Below are 21,702 nucleotides of genomic sequence, written 5' to 3'. Positions count from 1 at the left end.
TTTTTGTAATCCGTGTTACATCAGAATTTCTTCCACCTTATTTTACATTTACTGTAATCTTTGTTCTTTTTTTTTCTGCTTTTCGCTAGATAAACTGAGTTTATATCTGACTTTTTCATTTTCTTTCTCTCCTATGGTGGTGGTTTTTATAACTAAACTGTTTACAAAAATTAGGGGACTATGAAGTGACAAAATATCCCCTAAGTTTTGTGAGCAGTATATATTCATGTTTGTTCAATCTCTGTAATTTCCTCTTAACCAGAGAGGCACTTTAGCCCTTCTCATATGTCATAATATCTCCAACTCCAACCTATGGATGAAAACAAGGTCTATGGAAAGTAACGTCACAGGGCGATCTGATCATCAACTCTTTGCTGGGTAGGTCACGGTGGGTAGTGATGACCCAGACCCATAACTTTATTGAAATGTTTTAAGCCAGTCCTGTCCACTGTTCTTGTGCATCTAGGTCCGTGGTAGTCAACTTGGTCCCTACCACTCACTAGTGGGCGTTCCAGCTTTCATGGTGGGCGGTAGCGGAGCAACCAAAGTATAAATAGATAGATTTAACTATAGTAAGTTGTTTTATAAAGATTTATTCTGCCAAACTTAGTGAAAATCTGACATAAAGTACTTGGTAAGTAATTATTATTATATGCTTTAACTTGCTGTATGTAACTCTGCTTTATAAATTTTATAAAAGTTAAGTTACTTCCCTACTTTATAAATCACCATTACTGTGGAACGGGTGGGCAGTTAGAAAACTTTACTACTAACAGAGATACAGAAGTGGGCGGTAGGTATAAAAAGGTTGACTACCCCTGATCTAGGTGAACACACCTTTAAAATACGAGAACTATTAGCACTCTTAGGGGATACTAACCCTCAAGAGAACAATTAACCGTAACTATCCCATAATCTGATCCTACCCTGCTTGCCCCCACTTCCATGAAGTCTTCTCTTCTCAATTTCAATATATAAAAGCTGCAAAGCTGTCATTCTCCAGAGCATTTGAGATCTTGCTCCCCAGCACATGTCATCAGATTGGCTCAAATACAGACATAAAAATTCTTTACAGGTTTGGATGTTTCTTACCTTGACAAATCTTAATGCTAATGCCTAGAGTTTTAATTGCTGTAATGAAGTTTCTCTTTAAGGGAACAGTACACCGGGGGACAGCAGATGGTAGAAGGTAAAGGGGTGATAAATGGTGGTGGGAGACTTGGGGTGATGAACACACAATATAATATAGAGATGATGCATTACAGAACTGCACACTTGAAATGTATAAAATATTAACCAGTCATCCCAGTAAATTCAATAAAAAGATAGCAGTAAACATTCAAAAACATCTAATCACCCTTCTTTCCATATCTCTTGTAGCCTCTTCCAGGTTTTTTCTCTTAATATTGCTCCTGAAGTACGTTCTTGAGGACTTTTGTGAGGTAAATCTTCTGAGGTTTGTATAAAAGTATTTTTAAATGCTGTCACAAACTAATGGTAATTTGGCTAGATATGCAATTTTAATCTTTTTTGATATTTATATTCAATAATGTTTTTGAAAAACCAGATGTCAATCCAATTTGTTCCTTTGAGAATAATCTACTTTTTCTCTATAAATTTTTAGATGACTCCTATCTTTGAAATTTTTAAATTTCACAGTAACCAACACTACTCTCTATATTCATACTGTGCTTGAGTTTTCTAAACAGTAAGTATCACTACCTACTATTATACATTTGTTTTTCACCCCACCCACACACTAGAATATAAACTCCATGATAATAGGACCTATTTTTGTTCACTGTTGTAACCTCTGATCTTGAACACTGAAACAACAGGTGCTCAGTGAATACAGATTCAATTATGGTTCTCTATTCGCTAGGCTTTGCCCATTAAACTCATTCTTCAAGAAAATCACAAAATCTGAAGCCAAATTCTGAAATGATCATACTACGCCTTGAATCTGTGCTTTTCCCCATCTGTTCTGATAAACTTGGCAGGATCACAGGACAAAGAACTTTTTACTTTTTCTCGAGACTTCTTTACGTACTTGGTTTAAAGACGTCTCTCCTTTAGGCTTCTGTTTATTCTTTTTATTAATTTAAATTTATTGTGTTTACATAGATTCAAGTGTCCCACCGAATGCACCCCCCCACCCCATGTTCCCCTCCACACACCCCTTGCCCCCCTCTCCCCAACGCCCTCCCCCCTCCCTCCAAGGATTTGCTTTTCTGCTCTCTATAAAGCTGTGTTATGTGTATATAATTTCACCAATCTCTTTCCCTTCTCTGATCCTCTCCTCTCCTCCCTTTTCTGTTTATTCTTCAGCTTTACAAAATTTAAAGGTCCTCTGGCAAGGTTGGGGATAGGGTGCCAGGAGGGGAAGAGAAAAATCCACCCCCCTTTCCTCATCTAAAATGGATCCCTGGCCATATCCCAGGTCCTCACATCTCAACTGTATCCACCTGGAACTCTCAGACACTCCAAGTGATCCCAAGGAGTATTTTTTGAAAAAACTATAGCTAAAAGCACAATTTCCACATTAATTATGCACCGGCATCTTTTATGCTAATGGTATCTTGTTCAAAGTAACATGACAAATTACGCATTTGCCAGGATATTTAGTGACAAAGACTGCCTACTTCTAAAATTTTTAAAACTCTAAAAAGCAAGCTGCTGTGGCACTAGGGTCTATGGGTAGGTGATTTTTTTTATGACTGTAACAAGATGATTTTTTTATTCCCTCAAAAAAAATTTTGCAAAAATATTTTGATAGTGTGAAGCAATAACACAAGTAAGCAACTGCGTACAAAATAATTTATTACAGCATTATATAGGTTGACATTACTTTACAGTGGATGTTTTTCTCTCAACACTTATGACTCTAAAATAGCTTAAAGTAAAAGAAAACCATTTTAACTAGAACTGTTTCTCTAAATAAAATCTCCCTTTTAGAATTTGTATTTGCTTGAAAGGAAAGTATTAATATAACAGATATATTTACATATTCTGAAAGAAACATATTGAATGACTCCATTACTGTTGTCTATACAAGATAGAAAAAGCTATCCTCCCCCCCAAAATTGTCCAACACTACTGTTTTAATGATTAAATCAGTAAGAGTGTAAATTCTCATTCTGCTGATATAAAAACATATTTATTATGACTGTAAGAGTAAGGATGCTTCATTATGATTTGTATTCTGTGCTATTATACTCCTGTAAAACATATATCACTCAAATATAAACTTCTTATTGCTTTTTTTGAGAGAGAGAAGAAGGCAAAGAGAGGGGAAGGGAGATGCAGGGAGGGGGGAGAGAGGGAGGGAAAAAAGCATCAAGTTTTTGTTCCACTTAGTTGTGCACCCATTGATGGATTTTCATCCGTGCCCTTGGGATCAAGCCAGACCCAGCAGCCTTACACTCTAAAACAGGGGTCCCCAAACTACGGCCCGCGGGCCGCATGCGGCCCCCTGAGGCCATTTATCTGGCCCCCGCCGCACTTCCGGAAGGGGCACCTCTTTTATTGGTGGTCAGTGAGAGGAGCATAGTTCCCATTGAAATACTGGTCAGTTTGTTGATTTAAATTTACTTGTTTTTTTATTTTAAATATTGTATTTGTTCCCGTTTTGTTTTTTTACTTTAAAATAAGATATATGCAGTGTGCATAGGGATTTGTTCATAGTTTTTTTTATAGTCCGGCCCTCCAACGGTCTGAGGGACAGTGAACTGGCCCCCTGTTTAAAAAGTTTGAGGACCCCTGCTCTAGAACAACACTATCTACTGCACCACTGGCTAGGGTTAAACTACTTATTAACATGCAAAGCAATTTAGCCAAGAAAGCATAATTCTTGCCTGTGGGTCTTTAAGACTGATCTAGAGATAGAGAACAAATATGCCAGTGAATATCAGTGACAAAGCAGCAAACCAATCCCCACACTCTGAATCAACAAAAATTATCATTTTCATGTATATTAAAAAGGAAATGATAAATCAGAAAAAAAATAAGGTAGGAAAAAAAGGGCAAACTGAAGTAAATTTTAAAATCTTCCAAAAGGTGTTCCATATTGCTTTTAATCTACATATAGTTAACACTTTAAAACTAATGTGTTTTAATTAAAAAGGAAGCAAATAAACAATGGTAAAACCAATATGAGATCAAAACATAGATTCTAAGAGACCAAGATCTAAAAAAAATAACAGCGAGGCTGTATACAACTCAGCTTAACAAGAAATTATCCTGTTTATGATCTAGAAGTGACAGCACCCATCACAATGCTAATAATTCTAAAGTTTAAGAAAATGGTACAAGTATAAACAGGTCATTTTAATAGATGTTTATGTATATCGACAGATAAAAAATAAAATAAGCTTACAGAATACTCCACTGAAAATTTCTATCCAATTACTTTATTTCATATTTATATTAAAATACACCCTGGAAAAGAAACCATGATCTAAAGTCAGCTTTGAATCTATAGGAGTTGATTCTCTATGGGATTTCAAAAATCATTTGCCAGGACATCGCAGTGAGCCGTGTGGTTCAGTGCCGTGCCGTGGCCGCCGACCTCACTCACAGCAGGCAGGAAGGCAGACGTGAAAGGAAGCAGGCTATGACAGGCCATCCTGTATTCTTCATACTGGGAGTTACAGCTCCCAAAGCTGCCGTCAAGTAGGGCCTCACAGACCTTTATTAAAGTCTATTGAAACAAAGGGAAAGAAAACTCGTTTTTTAAAAAGTTTGCTTAATAATCACTTTAATCCAAAGAAGCAATCTGTTAATTAAGCAAGAAAAGGCCAACAAGCCTTACTCTAAAGTAAACTTCTTGCCATCTAAAGTAAGCGATAACCTCAAAAAAGGAACATTTTAAAAATCAATTCTGCAAAGCCCTTAAAAAGCACTAAAGTTCTAATACTTGAAAAGGTGAATCCCTGAAACTGTGATCCCTAAAAGAAGTGTCCGTTATTAACCACAACAGCTCCCATACGCTGAGTGCTCACCACGTGCAGGCAGGCAGTAAGCCCTTCAGTTGGTTATTTCAGTTAGCCGTTACACCAACTCCATGACACAGTGTTTTCATCCCGTCTCATAAACGAGAAAAAGGAGGTTACCAGAGGGAACTTGCCTAATGTGACATAGCTCATAATTAGTGCAACTGAGATTCAAATGAAGGCATAATTCAGAAGGCCCACTAAAGAATTATTGTTAAGATCTTTTGTTATCACTCAGTATTCATAAATTTACAGAAATTAATTTGTAAAAAATACTACCTTTACATTTTTATCTTGTATAGTTTCATCCAGCCGAGTGGCAATGGCAATTGCTTTCTCTTGCCTTGATTTGTCCAGAAAGTACATCATTTTAGCACCTGAAATACCAAGCAAGACATTTCAAAATGAATGAACTCCTACAGCTAACATCTGATTTGATTTACATTGACTAGTGTATTTTTTATATTTTTACTTATTGATTTTAGTAAATAAATAAATATGGATTTATTTTACCACTTTTATGTCATGCATTCATTCACTGATTCTTATATGTGCCCTGACCGGGGATCAAACCTGCAACCTTGGCATACTGGGACGACATTCTAAGCAACTGAACTACCCAGACGGGGCTGGTTCCAAGTGTTTAATCAACGGTGGGCTGAAGCTGGCTCCCACCAGTTCTAAGTAGGCAATTGTGACATCTCTTCCCACTCCCCATTCAGGTAGAGAGCTTAGAGCTACAATGAAAGTATGCTATGTCAAACACTACAAATCAGGAGTTTTTCTGTTACAAAGAGATAGTTGTTAAACATCTACTAGGCGACCAGATTTAATAACGCAAATAATGCGTTATTAATAATATAATATAATGCAAAATGTTAACACAGGGTACCCTGTGGCATCAATCAATCATTTTTCTAAATGATATCCTAAAATAAAACATACAAGAAACAAATTATCATCAGAGGAGTGTACTAGTGGGACAACAGGAAAATGTTTGCATATTCACAAAAATGTATGTAAGTAATTTTAATTTTAAAGCTTTCTAAAAATAAAACCCAGTTTATAACTCTCCAATAAACTACATGGTTCATATTCTATGCTAATTTTATGATTGGGATTTTGTAGTTGTGAATTTATAAGAGCTTCGTGTATATAATTAGCTTTGTACCAGTTATATATCTGTGAATATTTTTTCCCAATTGGTCTCTTGACTTTATGGTATTTTTACCTTTTTGTAGCAAAAGTAATTATTCTTTAGAATTTCATATAATGTTTGGAAAGGCGTTTCCCATAATTATAATAAATACTGTCTTCCATTACTCTGTGTCTGGAAGAAAAATTCCTATCTGCCCTTACTACCAAGAAGTGTAATTCCTGACATGAATTAACTTTTTCCACAAGTATCATAACCAAGAAGTTTCCCTTTAAACAAAAGAGGTTAGGTTAAATATTTAAATATAGTATATGCTTAAAGTCAGAGCAGTTAGTTTTATACTTCATTTGTCCCCAATTCCCTTTTCACAATCTTCTTTCAGTTTGCATTTATGCCATCTTGTCGTTTTATAAATTTATATAAACTGTCTGAATTCCTTCCTGTAACAGGGAAGGATATAAATAAATTCTCAAAGTATAAAATAGACAAAGCAATAAAAATACAAGAACAAATATATCACTCATAACCACAATACCCAAAGGCACCCAACCATTAAAGCTTTGGTGTGTATACACTTCTTTTTAGCCTTTATCTCATGTACGTTTTTACATAGTTGAGATTATATATACTGCTCACAAATAGGGGATATTTCAAAATTAATATGAAGAGATAAAAAAGAGAAACACTTGATTTTTTTTTTTCATTTTTCTGAAGCTGGAAACAGGGAGAGACAGTCAGACAGACTCCCGCATGCGCCCGACCGGGATCCACCCGGCACGCCCACCATGGGGCGACGCTCTGCCCACCAGGGGGCGATGCTCTGCCCCTCCGGGGCGTCGCCATGTTGCGACCAGAGCCACTCTAGCGCCTGAGGCAGAGGCCACAGAGCCATCCCCAGCGCCCGGGCCATCTTTGCTCCAATGGAGCCTTAGCTGCGGGAGGGGAAGAGAGAGACAGAGAGGAAAGCGCGGCGGAGGGGTGGAGAAGCAAATGGGCGCTTCTCCTGTGTGCTCTGGCCGGGAATCGAACCCGGGTCCTCCGCACGCTAGGCCGATGCTCTACCGCTGAGCCAAACCGGCCAGGGCTTGATTTTTTTTATTAAACAAGAACATCAGAAAAGTAAACAAGTCAAAGAAAGTTGTTCAATTATGCAAATGAGATGCAAAACCAACTTTTATTTCATTGGTGAAAATGCACTATACAAAAGGCTGAAAGTACTGGAGTATCTGCACATTCCCTGATTCCCTAATTTTTATGAGCAGTGTGTTTTATGTTAATTCTGCATACATATTAAAAAGTATTTACTCCTGTTATTACGCTTCTTTGGAATAAACATCACTTTATATCAGGGGTCCCCAAACTACGGCCTGCGTGCCACATGCGGCCCCCTGAGGCCATTTATCCAGCCCCCACTGCACTTCCGGAAGGGGCACTTCTTTCACTGGTGGTCAGTGAGAGGAGCATAGTTCCCATTGAAATACTGGTCAGTTTGTTGATTTAAATTTACTTGTTCTTTATTTTAAATATTGTATTTGTTCCCGTTTTGTTTTTTTTTACTTTAAAATAAGATATGTGCAATGTGCATAAGGATTTGTTCATAGCTTTTTTTATAGTCCGGCCCTCCAACGGTCTGAGGAACAGTGAACTGGCCCCCTGTGTAAAAAGTTTGGGGACCCCTGCTTTATATGATTATAAAATGCTACAGGGGGGAGACAAGATGGTGATGGAGTAGGCGGACATACCAACTTCCACCTCCAAGAACCAAAGTGGATTACAAATTAATTTTAAGAACCATCATCTGGAAAAACCAACTTTGGACTAAACTAAGAGGACTCTTCAACCAAGGAACCCTGAAGAAGCCACAATGAGACTAGTAGAAAAAGCGGAAACGCGGAGAGGGTTGCCCAGATCCCCGGAGCAAACGACAGCCAGGAGAGACTCGCGTGGCAGGAAGTGAGTTTAGCAGAGAGGGGAGGGTCCTGAGCCCCAGGAACAAGGCCCCAGCCTGCAGCCCCAGAGCCTAGAAGAGGCATATGGACAGTATTTAGCTGGAAACAAGTCAGGATACTGTTTGTGAGAAAGAGACTGATTTCTCAGACCCAGGATTCTTCTTAAAGGGACCGGGCAGAACACCTCTCTCACAACCACTCACCCGGGGCTCAGGAGGACAGGGAGAGAGAAGAGGACCAGAGTAGCAGGAAGAGAGTGTAATCTAGGAGGCACAGGGAGAAACACTTTGAGAAACAAGCCACCCTAACCTCTGAGATGAGTCACTCCCCAAATCTGAAGCGATTATTTCCCCTGGAAACAGCAATACCAGCAAAGGGAAGCAGGACACCAGCCAAACAAGCTCTTCCACGGCACTCAGAGCAGAGTTGCTTAGAAGGAGGGAGCTTTCGGGGCTACAGTAGTGAGTGTTAGGGTCTGAGCTGCAGCACCCCCACCCACATGGCTGAGGGCTCCCCCGAGGGCAGGCAGTGGCAGGAAGTGGAAGCGCGGTTCTGTCGGCAAGGGCGGGAGCCGGCTGGCCACCACTGAGGCCCAGGTGTGAGCTCAGTCTTGCCTGGCTGGGGAGGAGAAGACGTGCAAAAGTGGTCAAGCCCAGCTGCGGGCCGCCTGCAATCCAGCCTGAGGGGGAAAGGCAGAAACCTTGAAAGGAGTGGAGACGCACCCTTGAGCAAGGGCACAGGAGCACAGCCTTGCCCTGCCTGAGGAAACGAGGCCTGTGGCCTGACTTGGGAGCCGGCTCTTCCCGCGGGAGTGAAGACAAAAGCCCAGAACAGGTGGAGTCCCGCTACTGAGCGTGGGCACGCAGTCCTGCCCGGCCTGCGGAGCCAAGGTTTGCAGCCCTCCCACGAGCGTGCTCCTCCTGCAAGGGCAGGGCGAAAGCCTGGAATCAGGTGGAGACCCGCAGCAGAGTAAAGGTGCTCACCCCTGCACTCAGGGCCAAGCATAATGCCACCCACGGGGGCGGGGCAAAGGCCAAGGCCACCGAGACTTGTACACCCGAGCAGGTGATCACAGCCACTCCCATGAAGGAGAGGCGGAAACCACAGCAACAGTGGACAGGCACCGGCAACGCCTATACTCGAACACCCTAGGCAGCAACAGCAGAGGGGGTGGCAGGCCTGCAGACAGACCACACCTAGGGAACACAGAGGCCACACCCAGTGGACTCCAGTGGCCAAAACCTTCTTTTACACAGACAAAATGAGAAAGCAGAGAAATGCGACACAAATCAAGAGAAATCCCCAAAAAAGGACCTGAATGAGTCAGATATAACCAAATTACCAGATGCAGAGTTTAAAATAACAATTGTTAGGATGCTCAAAGATATTAGAACAACAATAGATGGTCATTACGAACACCTAAATAAAGAGTTAGCAAATATAAAAAAGGACATTGAAATAATAAAAAAGAATCAGTCAGAAATGACAAATACAATATCAAAAATGAAGAACATAACGGAAGGAATTAAAAGCAGGATGGATGAAGCTGAGAATCGAATCAGTGAGTTAGAGGACAAGATAAATAAAGGCACAGAAGCAGAGCAGAAAAAAGAGACTCAAAAAGTCTGAGGAAACTCTAAGAGAGCTCTGTGACAACATGAAAAAAAATAACATTCGCATCATAGGGGTTCCTGAAGAAGAAGAGAAAGAACAAGGGATATAGACTTTGTTCAAACATATTATAGCTGAAAACTTCCCTCAATTAAGGCAGGAAAACATCTCACAAGTTCAAGAAGCACAGAGAACTCCATTAAAGAGAAACCCAAAGAAATCTACACCAAGACACATCATAATTAAAATACCAAAGCTAAGTGATAAAGAGAAAATATTAAAAGCTGCTAGAGAAAAAAAGACTATCACCTACAAAGGAGCCCCCATAAGGATGACTTCCGACTTCTCAGCAGAAACACTTGAGGCCAGAAGAGAATGGCAAGAAATATTCAAAGTAATGCAGAACAAGAGCCTACAACCAAGACTACTTTATCCAGCAAGACTATTGTTTAAAATTGAAGGAAAAATAAAAAGCTTTCCAGACAAAAAAAAACTCAAGGAATTCACTACAACCAAACCGAGGCTACAAGAAATGCTAAGGGGCCTGTTGTAAACACATCAAAGGAGAAAAAGAATATAGTAAAAGAGGAATACAGTTTTAAAGAATAAAATGGTAATAAACAATTACGTATCAATAATAATCTTAAATGTAAATGGATTAAATGATCTGATCAAAAGACATAGGTTAGCTGCATGGATAAAAAAACAGGACCCATACATATGCTGTCTACAAGAGACACACCTTAAAACAAAAGATGCACATGGACTGAAGATAAAAGGATGGAAAAAAATATTTCACTCAAATAGAAATGAAAAAAAGCTGGGGTAGCAATACTTATATCAGACAAAATGGACTTTAAAACAAAGACTATACTAAGAGATAAAGAAGGTCACTACATAATGATAAAGGGAGCAATCCAACAGGAAGATATAACCGTTATAAATATCTATGCACCTAATATAGGAGCCCAAGTGTCCGTCAGTGGATGAGTGAATTAAAAAGCTTTGGTACGTATATACTATGGAATACTACTCAGCCATAAGAAATGATGACATCAGATCATTTACAACAACATGGATGGACCTTGATAACATTATACTGAACGAAATAAGTAAATCAGAAAAAACTAAGAACTATATGATTCCATACATAGGTGGGACATAAAAATGAGACTTAGAGACATGGACAAGAATGTGGGGGTTATGGGGTGGGGGGGGGAGGAGAGAGAGGAGGTTGGGGGAAGGGAGGGGCACAAAGAAAACCAATTAGAAGGTGACAGAAGACAATTGGACTTGGGGTGATGGGAATGCAGCATAATCAAATGTCAAAATAATCTAGAGATGTTTTCTCTGAACATAGGTACCCTGATTTATCAATGTCACCCCATTAAAATTAATTTAAAAAAAATTCTACAAATCTACTACTTCTCCCTATTACTAGACATACATTATTTGTCTCCATGCTTTCCCCCAGTACCTACATTTCAGTTAATATCTGCACTAAAGCAGATATTAGAGAGGTAGCATTGTGATTGAGAAAATCCTCATTAAAACTTTCCAAGTCCTTGTTGAAAAATATTTTCTGCATTTCTTGAGATAAAACTTTGCTCACAATGTTTGGAAGATTGTTATGATTAGACACTACAAAAACAAAGTATTCAGAATTTTTAAAAATTTAAAAATTCCCTGCTTTGGAATAACTCTTTAAAATTACATACAAAAGTATGACTATAGCAAAAAAATGCAGGTAATATGAGTCTCTTGGTAAGAATGGTAAGTTACTTTCTTAAATGGCTAGGCCAAGTTACACTGCAGCCGCAAAATACAAGAGTGCTTGTTAATCACATCGTTACTAAACTTTAATCTTTTCCGAACAAAACTTTCTTCATTTGAAAGGTCAAAAATTGTATTGTGTATATTTTCTATGATAATTAGTGAGGTTGAACATCTTTCCAAACCTTTTTTAAAATCACATTCTAACATTTTTCCATAAAAATTTTAACCCTGGGAGCAGAATACCAACCTGAAAGCAGATGCTGGAGAGAGGTAGCATTGTGATTGAGAAAATCCTCATTAAAACTTTCCAAGTCCTTGTTGAAAAATATTTTCTGCATTTCTTGAGATAAAACTTTGCTCACAATGTTTGGAAGATTGTTATGATTAGACACTACAAAAACAAAGTATTCAGAATTTTTAAAAATTTAGGTCTGTCCTTTGAAACAAAATCAACTGAAATACACTGATAAATCTTGATTAAAAAGAACCTCTATATACTATATTTTACATAGTAAAAATGTTATTACTCCTTTGGAATATAAATACATGCTAGCTTACAAATGTACTAATTTCCAGCATATCTTGCTAGTATGTTTAAGTTATAAACAGATCTTCATTTAAATATTACATGTAGACAGCCTGACCAGGCAATGGCACAGTGGACAGTGGATAGAGCATTGGACTGGGACACAGAGGACTCAGGTTCGAAACCCCAAGGTCACCAGCTCAAGCGCGGGCTCACCAGCTTGAGCACGGGCTTACTGGCTTGAGCGTGGGATCATAGACATGACCCCATGGTTGCTGGCTTGAGAGAGGGGTCACTCAGTCTGCTGTAGCCACCCCCCACCCCCCAGTCAAGGCACACATGAGAAAGCAATCAATGAACAACAAAGGAGCTGCAAAGAAGCTCTCTCCCTTCCTGTCTGTCTGTCCCTACCCATCCCTCTCCTCTCTGTTTGTCTCTCTGTCTCTGTCCCAATACATACATACATACATACTATATGTAAACATTATCTTTTTTGCTTTACATTTTACAAACTCTCTTAATATGTAGCTAATGGCAGATAGTGAACTGTCACATTTACTTTCACATAAACATTTCCTTGTTCATACTTACCAGATTTAGAAAATTTAATCAAACATTCATGTAACCATGGGTTATTACTGTTGATTGCAAAGGCTCGTTTGACAGATTGCAGCATTAACAGAAACTTTCCTATGTCGGTAACAAAATAAAAGTAACAGGATCAATATTTGTGTATGATATTTTATTCACTTTATTTTAGCCCACTTAAAATCCAATAACTAAACATTATCTTTCCTATAAGATTAATAAACAAAATTCAAACATGATTTTGGTTACCAAAGACAACTTTTTTTTTCTTTTTTTTTTTTTTTTGTATTTTTCTGAAGCTGGAAACGGGGAGAGACAGGCAGACAGACTCCCGCGTGCGCCCAACCGGGATCCACCCGGCACGCCCACCAGGGGCGATGCTCTGCCCACCAGGGGGCGATGCTCTGCCCCTCCTGCCGCGACCAGAGCCACTCTAGCGCCTGGGGCAGAGGCCAAGGAGCCATCCCCAGCGCCCGGGCCGTCTTTGCTCCAATGGAGCCTTGGCTGCGGGAGGGGAAGAGAGAGACAGAGAGGAAGAAGGGGGGGGGTGGAGAAGCAAATGGGCGCTTCTCCTATGTGCCCTGGCCGGGAATCAAACCCGGATCCCCCGCACGCCAAGCCGACGCTCTACCGCTGAGCCAACCGGCCAGGGCCCCAAAGACAACTTGTATTTTCTACAAAAAAGCTTAAAAAAAATAATGAAGCTGCTTCAGGTAACCAATTTGTTTCATTGTTCACACTATCTTAAAATGGATTTGATCATAATATTCTAATTTATTACCCAGTCAAGTTTTGAGTAGCAAGAGAAAAAAGGACTAAGAGCCTTTGTGGAAGGTTGAAATGGAATACTAAAAAAGCAAACTAAATCTAACTGACAAGATTATACTGAATATTGTAACCAATGAAATAAATAAAAACTGAATTCCAACTGCTACCTTTTCTAAAATATACTTCAAATGCTAATAGATGAGTGTCGATGTTATCAGCAACAAGGTTCTTAAGAGGTGTAAGGAACTTGATAGCTTCTTCCAATGGATTTTCTATCTATTTTGAAACAGAAAGAAAAATTATTATATTTTTAAAAAACAGCAAAACAAAAACAAAAAAAAAACCAGGTACACGAGTCAAATTTCTCCCCTAATTTTATACTAATACATGTCTGAAATAATTTCCGTAGTGGGGGAAAAGAAACTTTCCTCTATCCTCAAGGTTTCTCAGTTGGTCTAATGCTCAAACACAGGACAGATTAACTAGAGATAATGATCAAATTTAATTACATATATACATACATATGGGAACCTTGCATGCATGAAACATTTAGAGATTCCACCTACATGAGAGGTTCAAAGACAGAAAGGAAAAATGAGGTATTTATATACAGACATTCTAAGTTAAGGATCACCCATGGGTTTCAAAGGGGAGGTAGGTAGGTAAAAAGATCAGATATTCAATAGCTAGTGGTTTGCTCTGCCATATAGCCACGTCAAAAAGATTATCTCTGACAATCTCTAATTAAAAGGCCTCTAATTCAAATTCTTCTAGATAGTTAAGGGAGGCAGAAGTTTCTCTTAAGTCTACAAGGTCTTGGCTGCCTTTAGGCACATCTTGGGGTGACTTGTTCTGAACCCCTACAACAGTATTTTTTATATAAACAACTGAAGGAGATGGTACACCAAGCACTGTCAGTCAGACCCTTATACTATAAACATCTAAAGTAAGGAGACAGATATAATTGTTACAAGTACTGAAAAAAGGTAATGACAAATTTAAAATACTTATACTAGATTCACAATGAATAAACCAGGAAAAAAATTCCCTAAATCTCGTCCCTAAATAACTAAATCCTGGAGAGGAGGTGCTAATTCTTCGTAGCTAAAACATATCTAGCAAGATATATAAAATGCTTCCATATCTAAGACAACTGTACTGCTGCTGTAACAAACTACCAAAATTTTAATGTCTAAAGACAACACAAATTTAGTATCTTGCAGTTCTGTAGATTAAAAGTTCAACATGGGTCTTGCTGGACTTCAATGTCAGCCAGACTGCATTCTCTTTCAGAGGCTCTTAGGGAGAATGTTTCCATGACTTTTCAGCTTCTCAAGGCTGCTTACATCCCTTGGCTTGTAGCTGCTTCCTTCCCTCCCTGCTGCCCTCCATCTTCAAGACCAGCAACAGGGGGCAGAGTCCTTCTCATACCACTCTTACCTCTTTTCCTCTTACACTTTTAAGACCCTGGGCCCACCTGGATAATCCAGGCTAATCTTCCCATTTTAAGACCAGCTAATTACAACCTTAGATTCCACCTGCCATCTTCATCCCCTTTTGCCATGTAATATAACATGTTCACATGTTGCAGGGTTTAGAATGTGGATGCCTCTGGAGCATCATGATTCTGCCTGCCATACTACAATTCTATGTATAATATGCATTAGCCAAATTTGCATATTATCACTCAAAATTTGTTAATGACTACATAATGACTTTGAAATTTACAAATGGTTTCTGATATACAAACTTAAATAAAATATGTTTATGGCCAGAACAGAAATGAATAACATAAATTTTACCAAATTAACATAGTAAATTCATCTCACCCTTTCTAATTTTTCAGGAATCAGTTCTTCTCTGAGACCACTGGATTCTTCTTCTTCTTCATCTCTTTTTTTCTTTTGATGTTTTTGTTGACGCTCCCTTTCCGCATGCTTTCTCTCTTCTTCTAGTTTAGCCTTTTTCTGAGCTCTTCTCTGCTTGCTAAGCATTTTCTTCAATTCTTTGGCTGACAGGTTTTCTACAAATATCCAAATGTACATTCTTAGTAAATGTTTCCATTTTTCCTCACATTATTGTGCAATACATACTATTAGTGTAGCTCTTCTGGGGGAAAGGCAACAATATAAAAACTTTTAGAAAGTGTATTTCTAATGACTAACACTAAACATGCATACAAAAGGCAAATGCTGCATTGACTAAAATAACCAATTCTAGTCCAGTTCTGCCTCCTTCACAACAGATGACTTTGGGCAAATCAACTCTCTCAGTATCAAATTTCAAATTGTGTGAAGTGGGGCTGATAATACCAACTATTCTCTTATAGAGTATTTCAAGGATAATACAGTGCATATAAACACACTTATGATCTCTAAACACTACATAAATATTAGGAATGAAAGATCAGAAATTTACCTTTATGCTATTTCTCAAATATTCCTAGATATTAACATTTTAGTGAATAAAAGCCACATAGAAATTCTCATTTGCATTATTATTATTTTCAATAAAGTAGACATTAGAAGTTGTAAGAATGATTATTTTTGCCTAAGAGGCTCAAAGCTATTTTTAGTTACTAATAAAGAACCTGGCTCATAGACATTTCTATTTTCCTGAACTGGCTTTACTGAAGATAAAAAGTAAAAAGATAGCGGTCATTAGGGTGATTTAAAAGCATCAGCTACAGAACATCATCCTGCCAGTATTTTTAAGTCTTCCCCCACTTTTTTTTCACACACACAAAAGTATATTGTGTTCACATCTATTTGACAATACACTTTTTTAATGAACTGTTTATGTTAGTGTGTCTGAAATGTAGTGTTCTTTTCAAATTTTTAAAAGTAGTTCCTTGTTACAGTACCTGAATTTATTTCTTGTTGTTTGCTTTCATTGGTTAAGGGATTATCATACAATTTCAAGTATATTTCAATCGCTGATCTAGCAGCTTTGAAATAGAAGGCATGTCTTCTGAGTATATCTTCTAATCTCAGAAGGTCAACATAGGCACGAAGGGTCATCTTTCTCATGCAGTACGTATGGAAGTCAAATTGATCATCGGTTATCTCAAAAAAATGCTTAAAAACAAAACCACAAAATTATCTCTTACATTTTGTCAAGAATGCCTGCTTTGGGGGGAAAAATTTTAAATCCCCCCAAAATATTTGTAAGTCACAATTTCACTAAGTCAGCTTCTCTAGTGTTTCACTCTGTAAAGAACATTAAGTCCTCCTTTGCAAAGTTTCTCTTTGTACAATCAATGGTCATTCACTAATAACCATGTTTTGTGATGATACTCAGTTTCTATGGAGTATGTCAGATTTTCAAGCCTGCAAATTAGTACATATTAGTATTTTAGTTTTAATGAAATATTTCTCCTTAGTATTCCCCCAAAATCAGCATGACAGAGTTAAACAGCTTTGACTGAAGACTAAATATTCACTTAGGTTCATACAACATGTTTACAAGTCAGACATTTCTGCTCAACTATGAGCTCTTCAAGGGCAAGCCTTGTCACCTCTATCATTAACTGCCTGCACAGGGCCTAACACAGCACAGCAGACACTCAATAGGCACAGTATTAATCAATTCAAGAGCTCAGTTGCTTATCAGGGACATGACCTCAATTATCTTGAGCTCTGGTTACTTGTTAGGAATAAAGAAATCTATACAGCCAATTCCATAAGGTTGTTAAAAATCAAATAATATTTTAATGTTCATTTTAAACTATAAACTGCCACATAAATGCACAGCATTCTGGTTTTCTCTCTCAGTAAACTACTACAAATCTACATTCGTCCCATTTTAGCAAAGGTTCTTAGTCTGAAGTCCATGTATAAACATAGTAACATTTTCCTAAAGAGAGAGATTAAGACTTTCATCAAATTCTCAAAGGGCTCAGGGGCTCCCAAAAGTTTAAGAGCCAATCCCTTAAATAGAAAGGAGAAGTTCAACTCCCTACAAAACAATTTGTACTTTTATTTTCTTCCCTACATGTACTCTGCCTGTTCTTTCTTTTCTCCTGCTTTAGCTTCTCCAAAAACATATAGAAAACGAATGATTCAACACACTAATGCCGAACAAGTGCTTCTACCACCTCATCTTCCCTCTGTCCTGGGCCCAGTAACCACTGAGCAAAGGACACATTAGTAAGCGTCCAGATCACTTGATCATTTTAACTGTCTTGGTACTTAGAAATACACCATACACAGAATGACATTAAGTACCTGGGACTTTAAAAGAAGAATTTTAAGATGAAAAGTACACAGTATGCAGTATGGAGGGAAAGAAATAGAAAAGAATGAACACATTAGTTTACATTTACTACTTCAAGAATCATGCTTTAATAATGTAATATTTGGAAACTGCATTCCTCCTATTAACAAGACAAATCAATTCATAAATATTAACAAGCTTCTATTTTTTAAAAACAGGATTACATACTTCATAAAGTTGTTCATGGTCTTCCTTAATATCAGTCAAGGTTGTTTGTTATATGTCTAGCATCGTGAGAATATCTTAAAATCCAATACAACTGACTAAGAAAAATGGCGGTGCCAAAAACCATGGAGATGAAAACTTTAAGAGATTATAGGACCTTCTTAGGCTGAGAGACATTTACATGTAAAAAGATGACACAGTTTCCAGAGATAGTCCTAGCAGTATTAGTGAACACAGATTTCAAGTCAAATCTCAGAGGAGGCCTTTGGAGCCACACCTTTAAGCCTCCTCTTTATCAGGAACAGCCCACAGGCCGCCTCTCTCCAGTTTTCGTCTTCCATAAACAGGGTAACCAACTCATCCCACTCTTCCCCAGGCCTTCCATGTTTCCACTGAACACCTGTGTCTCAGGAACCTGCTGACCTCAACAAACTTGGATGTTGACCACTCTAAAATAAGCTAATGGTGGTGGATCAGATATGACTAGATTAAATTAGAAAACAAAGTACTACAAAAATAATTTTGCTTTTGGAAGAAATGATGTTTAGAGAATCCTACTTAAAAACAACTAAATAATATTAGGTTGATTTTTCTATTTTTTAACTTTTATTTGGAATAATTATAGCTACAGAAGAAGTTGCAAGGTAGTACAGAGATGTTCCTTACACTCTTCCCTTGGTTTCGGCCAAAAGTCTACATCCTACCCATATTAACTACAATACAACATCAAAACTGAAAGACTGACATTCATACAACTTGTTTCTACAGCTCTGACTATCATGTGTAGATTTGAGTAACCAATACCACAATCAAGATACAGACCTATTCCATTACCATAAATATCTCCCTTGTACCACCCTGGGGTGAGCTGTAGGTCTCCAAATTTATAAAACATAAAAATATACTAGATAACACAAACAAGTAAAGTTAGTTTCTCTGCACTTCGGCCAAACATGAACGTGATAAGATCACTCAGCTCACTGCAGACTCTAGATATCTAAACTTTAGCATACTGCTCATGCCCTTAACTCAATGTTCCCCTCAACACAAACACTAGTTCTCTTTTTCTTGGGGCTATGGGAATAGTAATGCTTAAAATTAGGCTTGAATCAAAGTAAGACAAGTCATCACAGAATTAAGAAATGCTATTCACAGCTTTAGAGTGGTCTTTCCTTTTGGAATTCCCTACTAGGAATTCTCTCCTGAGCCAGACTCACCCCCTACTCCTTCTCAAAGTTATTGGAGTAGACTAATAAGAGCTCATACACAGAAATATAATACAATCCTCTGTACTTACAAAATTGTAATAACTAGACCAAAGAGGGTAATAAGCAACTCAAGTTCTTTTATAGAGAATCTGCCATTAATAAAGCATGTGTCAATTTGATAAAGGTTAAGATGCACTAGAAGATAAAGTTATAAATTTCTTATGGTTTTGAGGTATCAGAAATCATACATTTTATCCAAAAAATTTTAGAAATATGTATTGTTGCTGTTTCATACACAAATCAGCACACTAAAATAATAAGAAATCAACTAGCTGAAAAGGGGGGAAAGAAAAAACAGGTCTTGAATGATAAAATAGTTTAAAATTTTATTCTGAATACAGTTTATTTTAAAGACAGTTACTTTGCTTTGCTTTGAATAAAACTCAAGTTCTAAACATTAATTAGGTTAGACTGTAAATATATAACCTGTACATATAATCCTCAAGTCCTATTAGGGGGAAAAGAAAAAGAAAAAGTACCCCACTGGCCATTCTAGAATTCCAACATTTCAAATCCAGTTACTAAGAGCTCACAGCAGTATGTGTCCTCAATGCAACTGCCTTCAATGAAGGAATTCTGGAGGGAGTTCTTGAAGGCAGAAGATGTAACCCTTACTTGGACTTATCTCTCCATTCACTGACCTTCCATTTAGAAGTAAACTGCAAAGTTTTATTTTTGAAAGGTGCTCATTTCTTTACTAAACTACATTAACTCATTCAGATACCTATCATAATAAATCTTTTAATACAATAATTACTCGTAAGTCCTTAAAGTTATATCAATATTTTTCTTTTAGATTACATTAATTTTGTTAGAAATTACATATTAGAAGTATTTTCAGTCAGCAAATATTTGATCACCCTATTTGTACTAAGCACTCAAGCTTCTACGTAGAACCATTGACAACTTAAGTCTCACTTTTAGTATAAATTCACTATAATAAGACTGACTTACAGGTCACATAATAAGCTCTTGGTTATCTGTTTCTAGTTTTTTCTATGCCCAAGCAGCAATAGCAAACCCAAAGTAAAGATAGCAAAGACTTTAGCAGTAGTAATTATATACAATGACCAGAGGGTGATGATTTCTGCCCTGTTTTAATCTGTGATAATCACTGATTTCCTATACATTTTTCCTTCAAAAATGCTTTGTACCAGTTAAATCATGTTTTTTGAACTAGAAGTAGAATCGACTCTTGAACAACATGGGTTTTGTCATTTTTAAATGCGTATAAAGTGGACCTGTGCAGTTCAAAGTCGCATTGTTCAAAGGTCAACTCTACTTTTGATCATGGTTGAAAATCCAAACACAAATGTGAAAGGCAGACTGCAGTTACAGGAGGACTGCCAACTGCACGGGGTTAGCACTCAGCCCCTCACTGTTCAAGGGGCAACTGAACTCTAGCGAAGGGCAGACTGCAGTTACAGGAGGACTGCCGACTGCACGGGGTTAGCACTCAGCCCCTCACTGTTCAAGGGGCAACTGAACTCTAGCGAAGGGCAGACTGCAGTTACACGAGGGCTGCCGACTGCATGGGGTTAGCACTCAGCCCCTCACTGTTCAAGGGGCAACTGAACTCGATCTGACATTACAGAACTCTACTTCACATTACTCAGCCAAAATCACTAAAAATTTAAGGGAAAGTATAATCTAAACAAAACTTAGTAATGGAATGGCTATTAATCACAGTCTAGCAATCTTCAAAAAAACATTAAAAAGAAATCAGTAACATAGTTGTTGATGTTAAGGTGAATGGAATTGAAGCTGGAGAAGTTTATAATTATGATGATCATAAGGGTATTTAAATCTCACTTCACAGAGAATCTGACAAATTTCCAGGTATGGTCCTGCTAGAATTACTAACCCATAAGTGAACAATCTGTGAATGTCCTGGTTAATAAAAATGCATCTTTTCTAATAATGAACGATGTTTTTAAAGTGATATCATCAAGCTGGAGGTCTATGTTTTATCAGAAGAGCCTGATTTACACTACAGTGCTTGGATATTGACAATTCACTTCTTATCCAAGGGCTTTATATTTCTAAGGAGAAAATGAGAATTTTTTCCCAGAGATACAACCATTAAGCCCAAGCTTAAAAAGAAAAAAACAAAGCAAACTCTCGGTTATTCATAAATGGGCTCAGGTATCGTCCTAGTTGCAGTTCCCATCAAAAGCCACCCCCTTCGTTCAGCCTTTCTCTTGGGTAACCTCTGAAGCTGCACATGGGAAAAAGGCCAAAGTGACTGCCAGAGAGCAGACAGCAGGCTCACCTGACTACGATGCCTGTGGGTTTATACTGCATCCGCATGGGAACAGTGGTGCCGATTGACCCCAACTGAGGGCTGCTGAGGACTGCCTCAGGGGTGCATTGTGGCTCTTTTCCTCCTGTTGTCCATTTGGAAGGAGAGTGCTTCAGAGATGACAAAGAACAGGAAAACAAAAATTCACACAAAGAAAAAGAAAAGGCCCTTTTACTAAGGCACATCACACATCATCCTAACAGCAATAAAACAAGCCTGCAGACCAGTCACAGTCACAGACTGCTGTACAAAGTACGAACGTGAGAGCACTTATCCTGGGAAGACAAACTGGAGAGAGGCTGACTACTGAGCAGATCCTGACAGAAA

The 21,702-nt window shown here is 38.1% G+C and overlaps 1 protein-coding gene across 4 annotated transcripts in view; it reads right to left on the bottom strand.

Annotated features, from left to right (window-relative positions):
- Window positions 1–2,812: 2,812 nt before the first annotated feature.
- NAA16 (N-alpha-acetyltransferase 16, NatA auxiliary subunit) overlaps window positions 2,813–21,702 on the bottom strand; it is a 94,190-nt gene continuing 75,300 nt past the window's right edge. For 3 of the 4 annotated variants that reach the window (XM_066235960.1, XM_066235962.1, XM_066235961.1), the window contains 7 exons: window positions 16,229–16,442; window positions 15,195–15,388; window positions 13,533–13,641; window positions 12,601–12,699; window positions 11,731–11,874; window positions 5,271–5,368; window positions 2,813–4,699 (listed from right to left, as the gene is read on the bottom strand). In XM_066235960.1, the coding sequence (XP_066092057.1) occupies window positions 4,502–4,699; window positions 5,271–5,368; window positions 11,731–11,874; window positions 12,601–12,699; window positions 13,533–13,641; window positions 15,195–15,388; window positions 16,229–16,442 (1,056 nt within the window). In that variant the 3' untranslated portion in view covers window positions 2,813–4,501. Of the gene's footprint in view, window positions 4,700–5,270; window positions 5,369–11,730; window positions 11,875–12,600; window positions 12,700–13,532; window positions 13,642–15,194; window positions 15,389–16,228; window positions 16,443–21,345; window positions 21,486–21,702 lie in introns of those variants that run through there. The other variant, XM_066235963.1, reaches the window with a different exon arrangement.

Source organism: Saccopteryx bilineata, chromosome 6, assembly GCF_036850765.1.
Source record: "Saccopteryx bilineata isolate mSacBil1 chromosome 6, mSacBil1_pri_phased_curated, whole genome shotgun sequence".
Taxonomy (NCBI): domain Eukaryota; kingdom Metazoa; phylum Chordata; class Mammalia; order Chiroptera; family Emballonuridae; genus Saccopteryx; species Saccopteryx bilineata.
The sequence above is the reverse complement of the archived record's forward strand: the minus strand, read 5'-3'. Positions and strand labels throughout refer to the sequence as shown.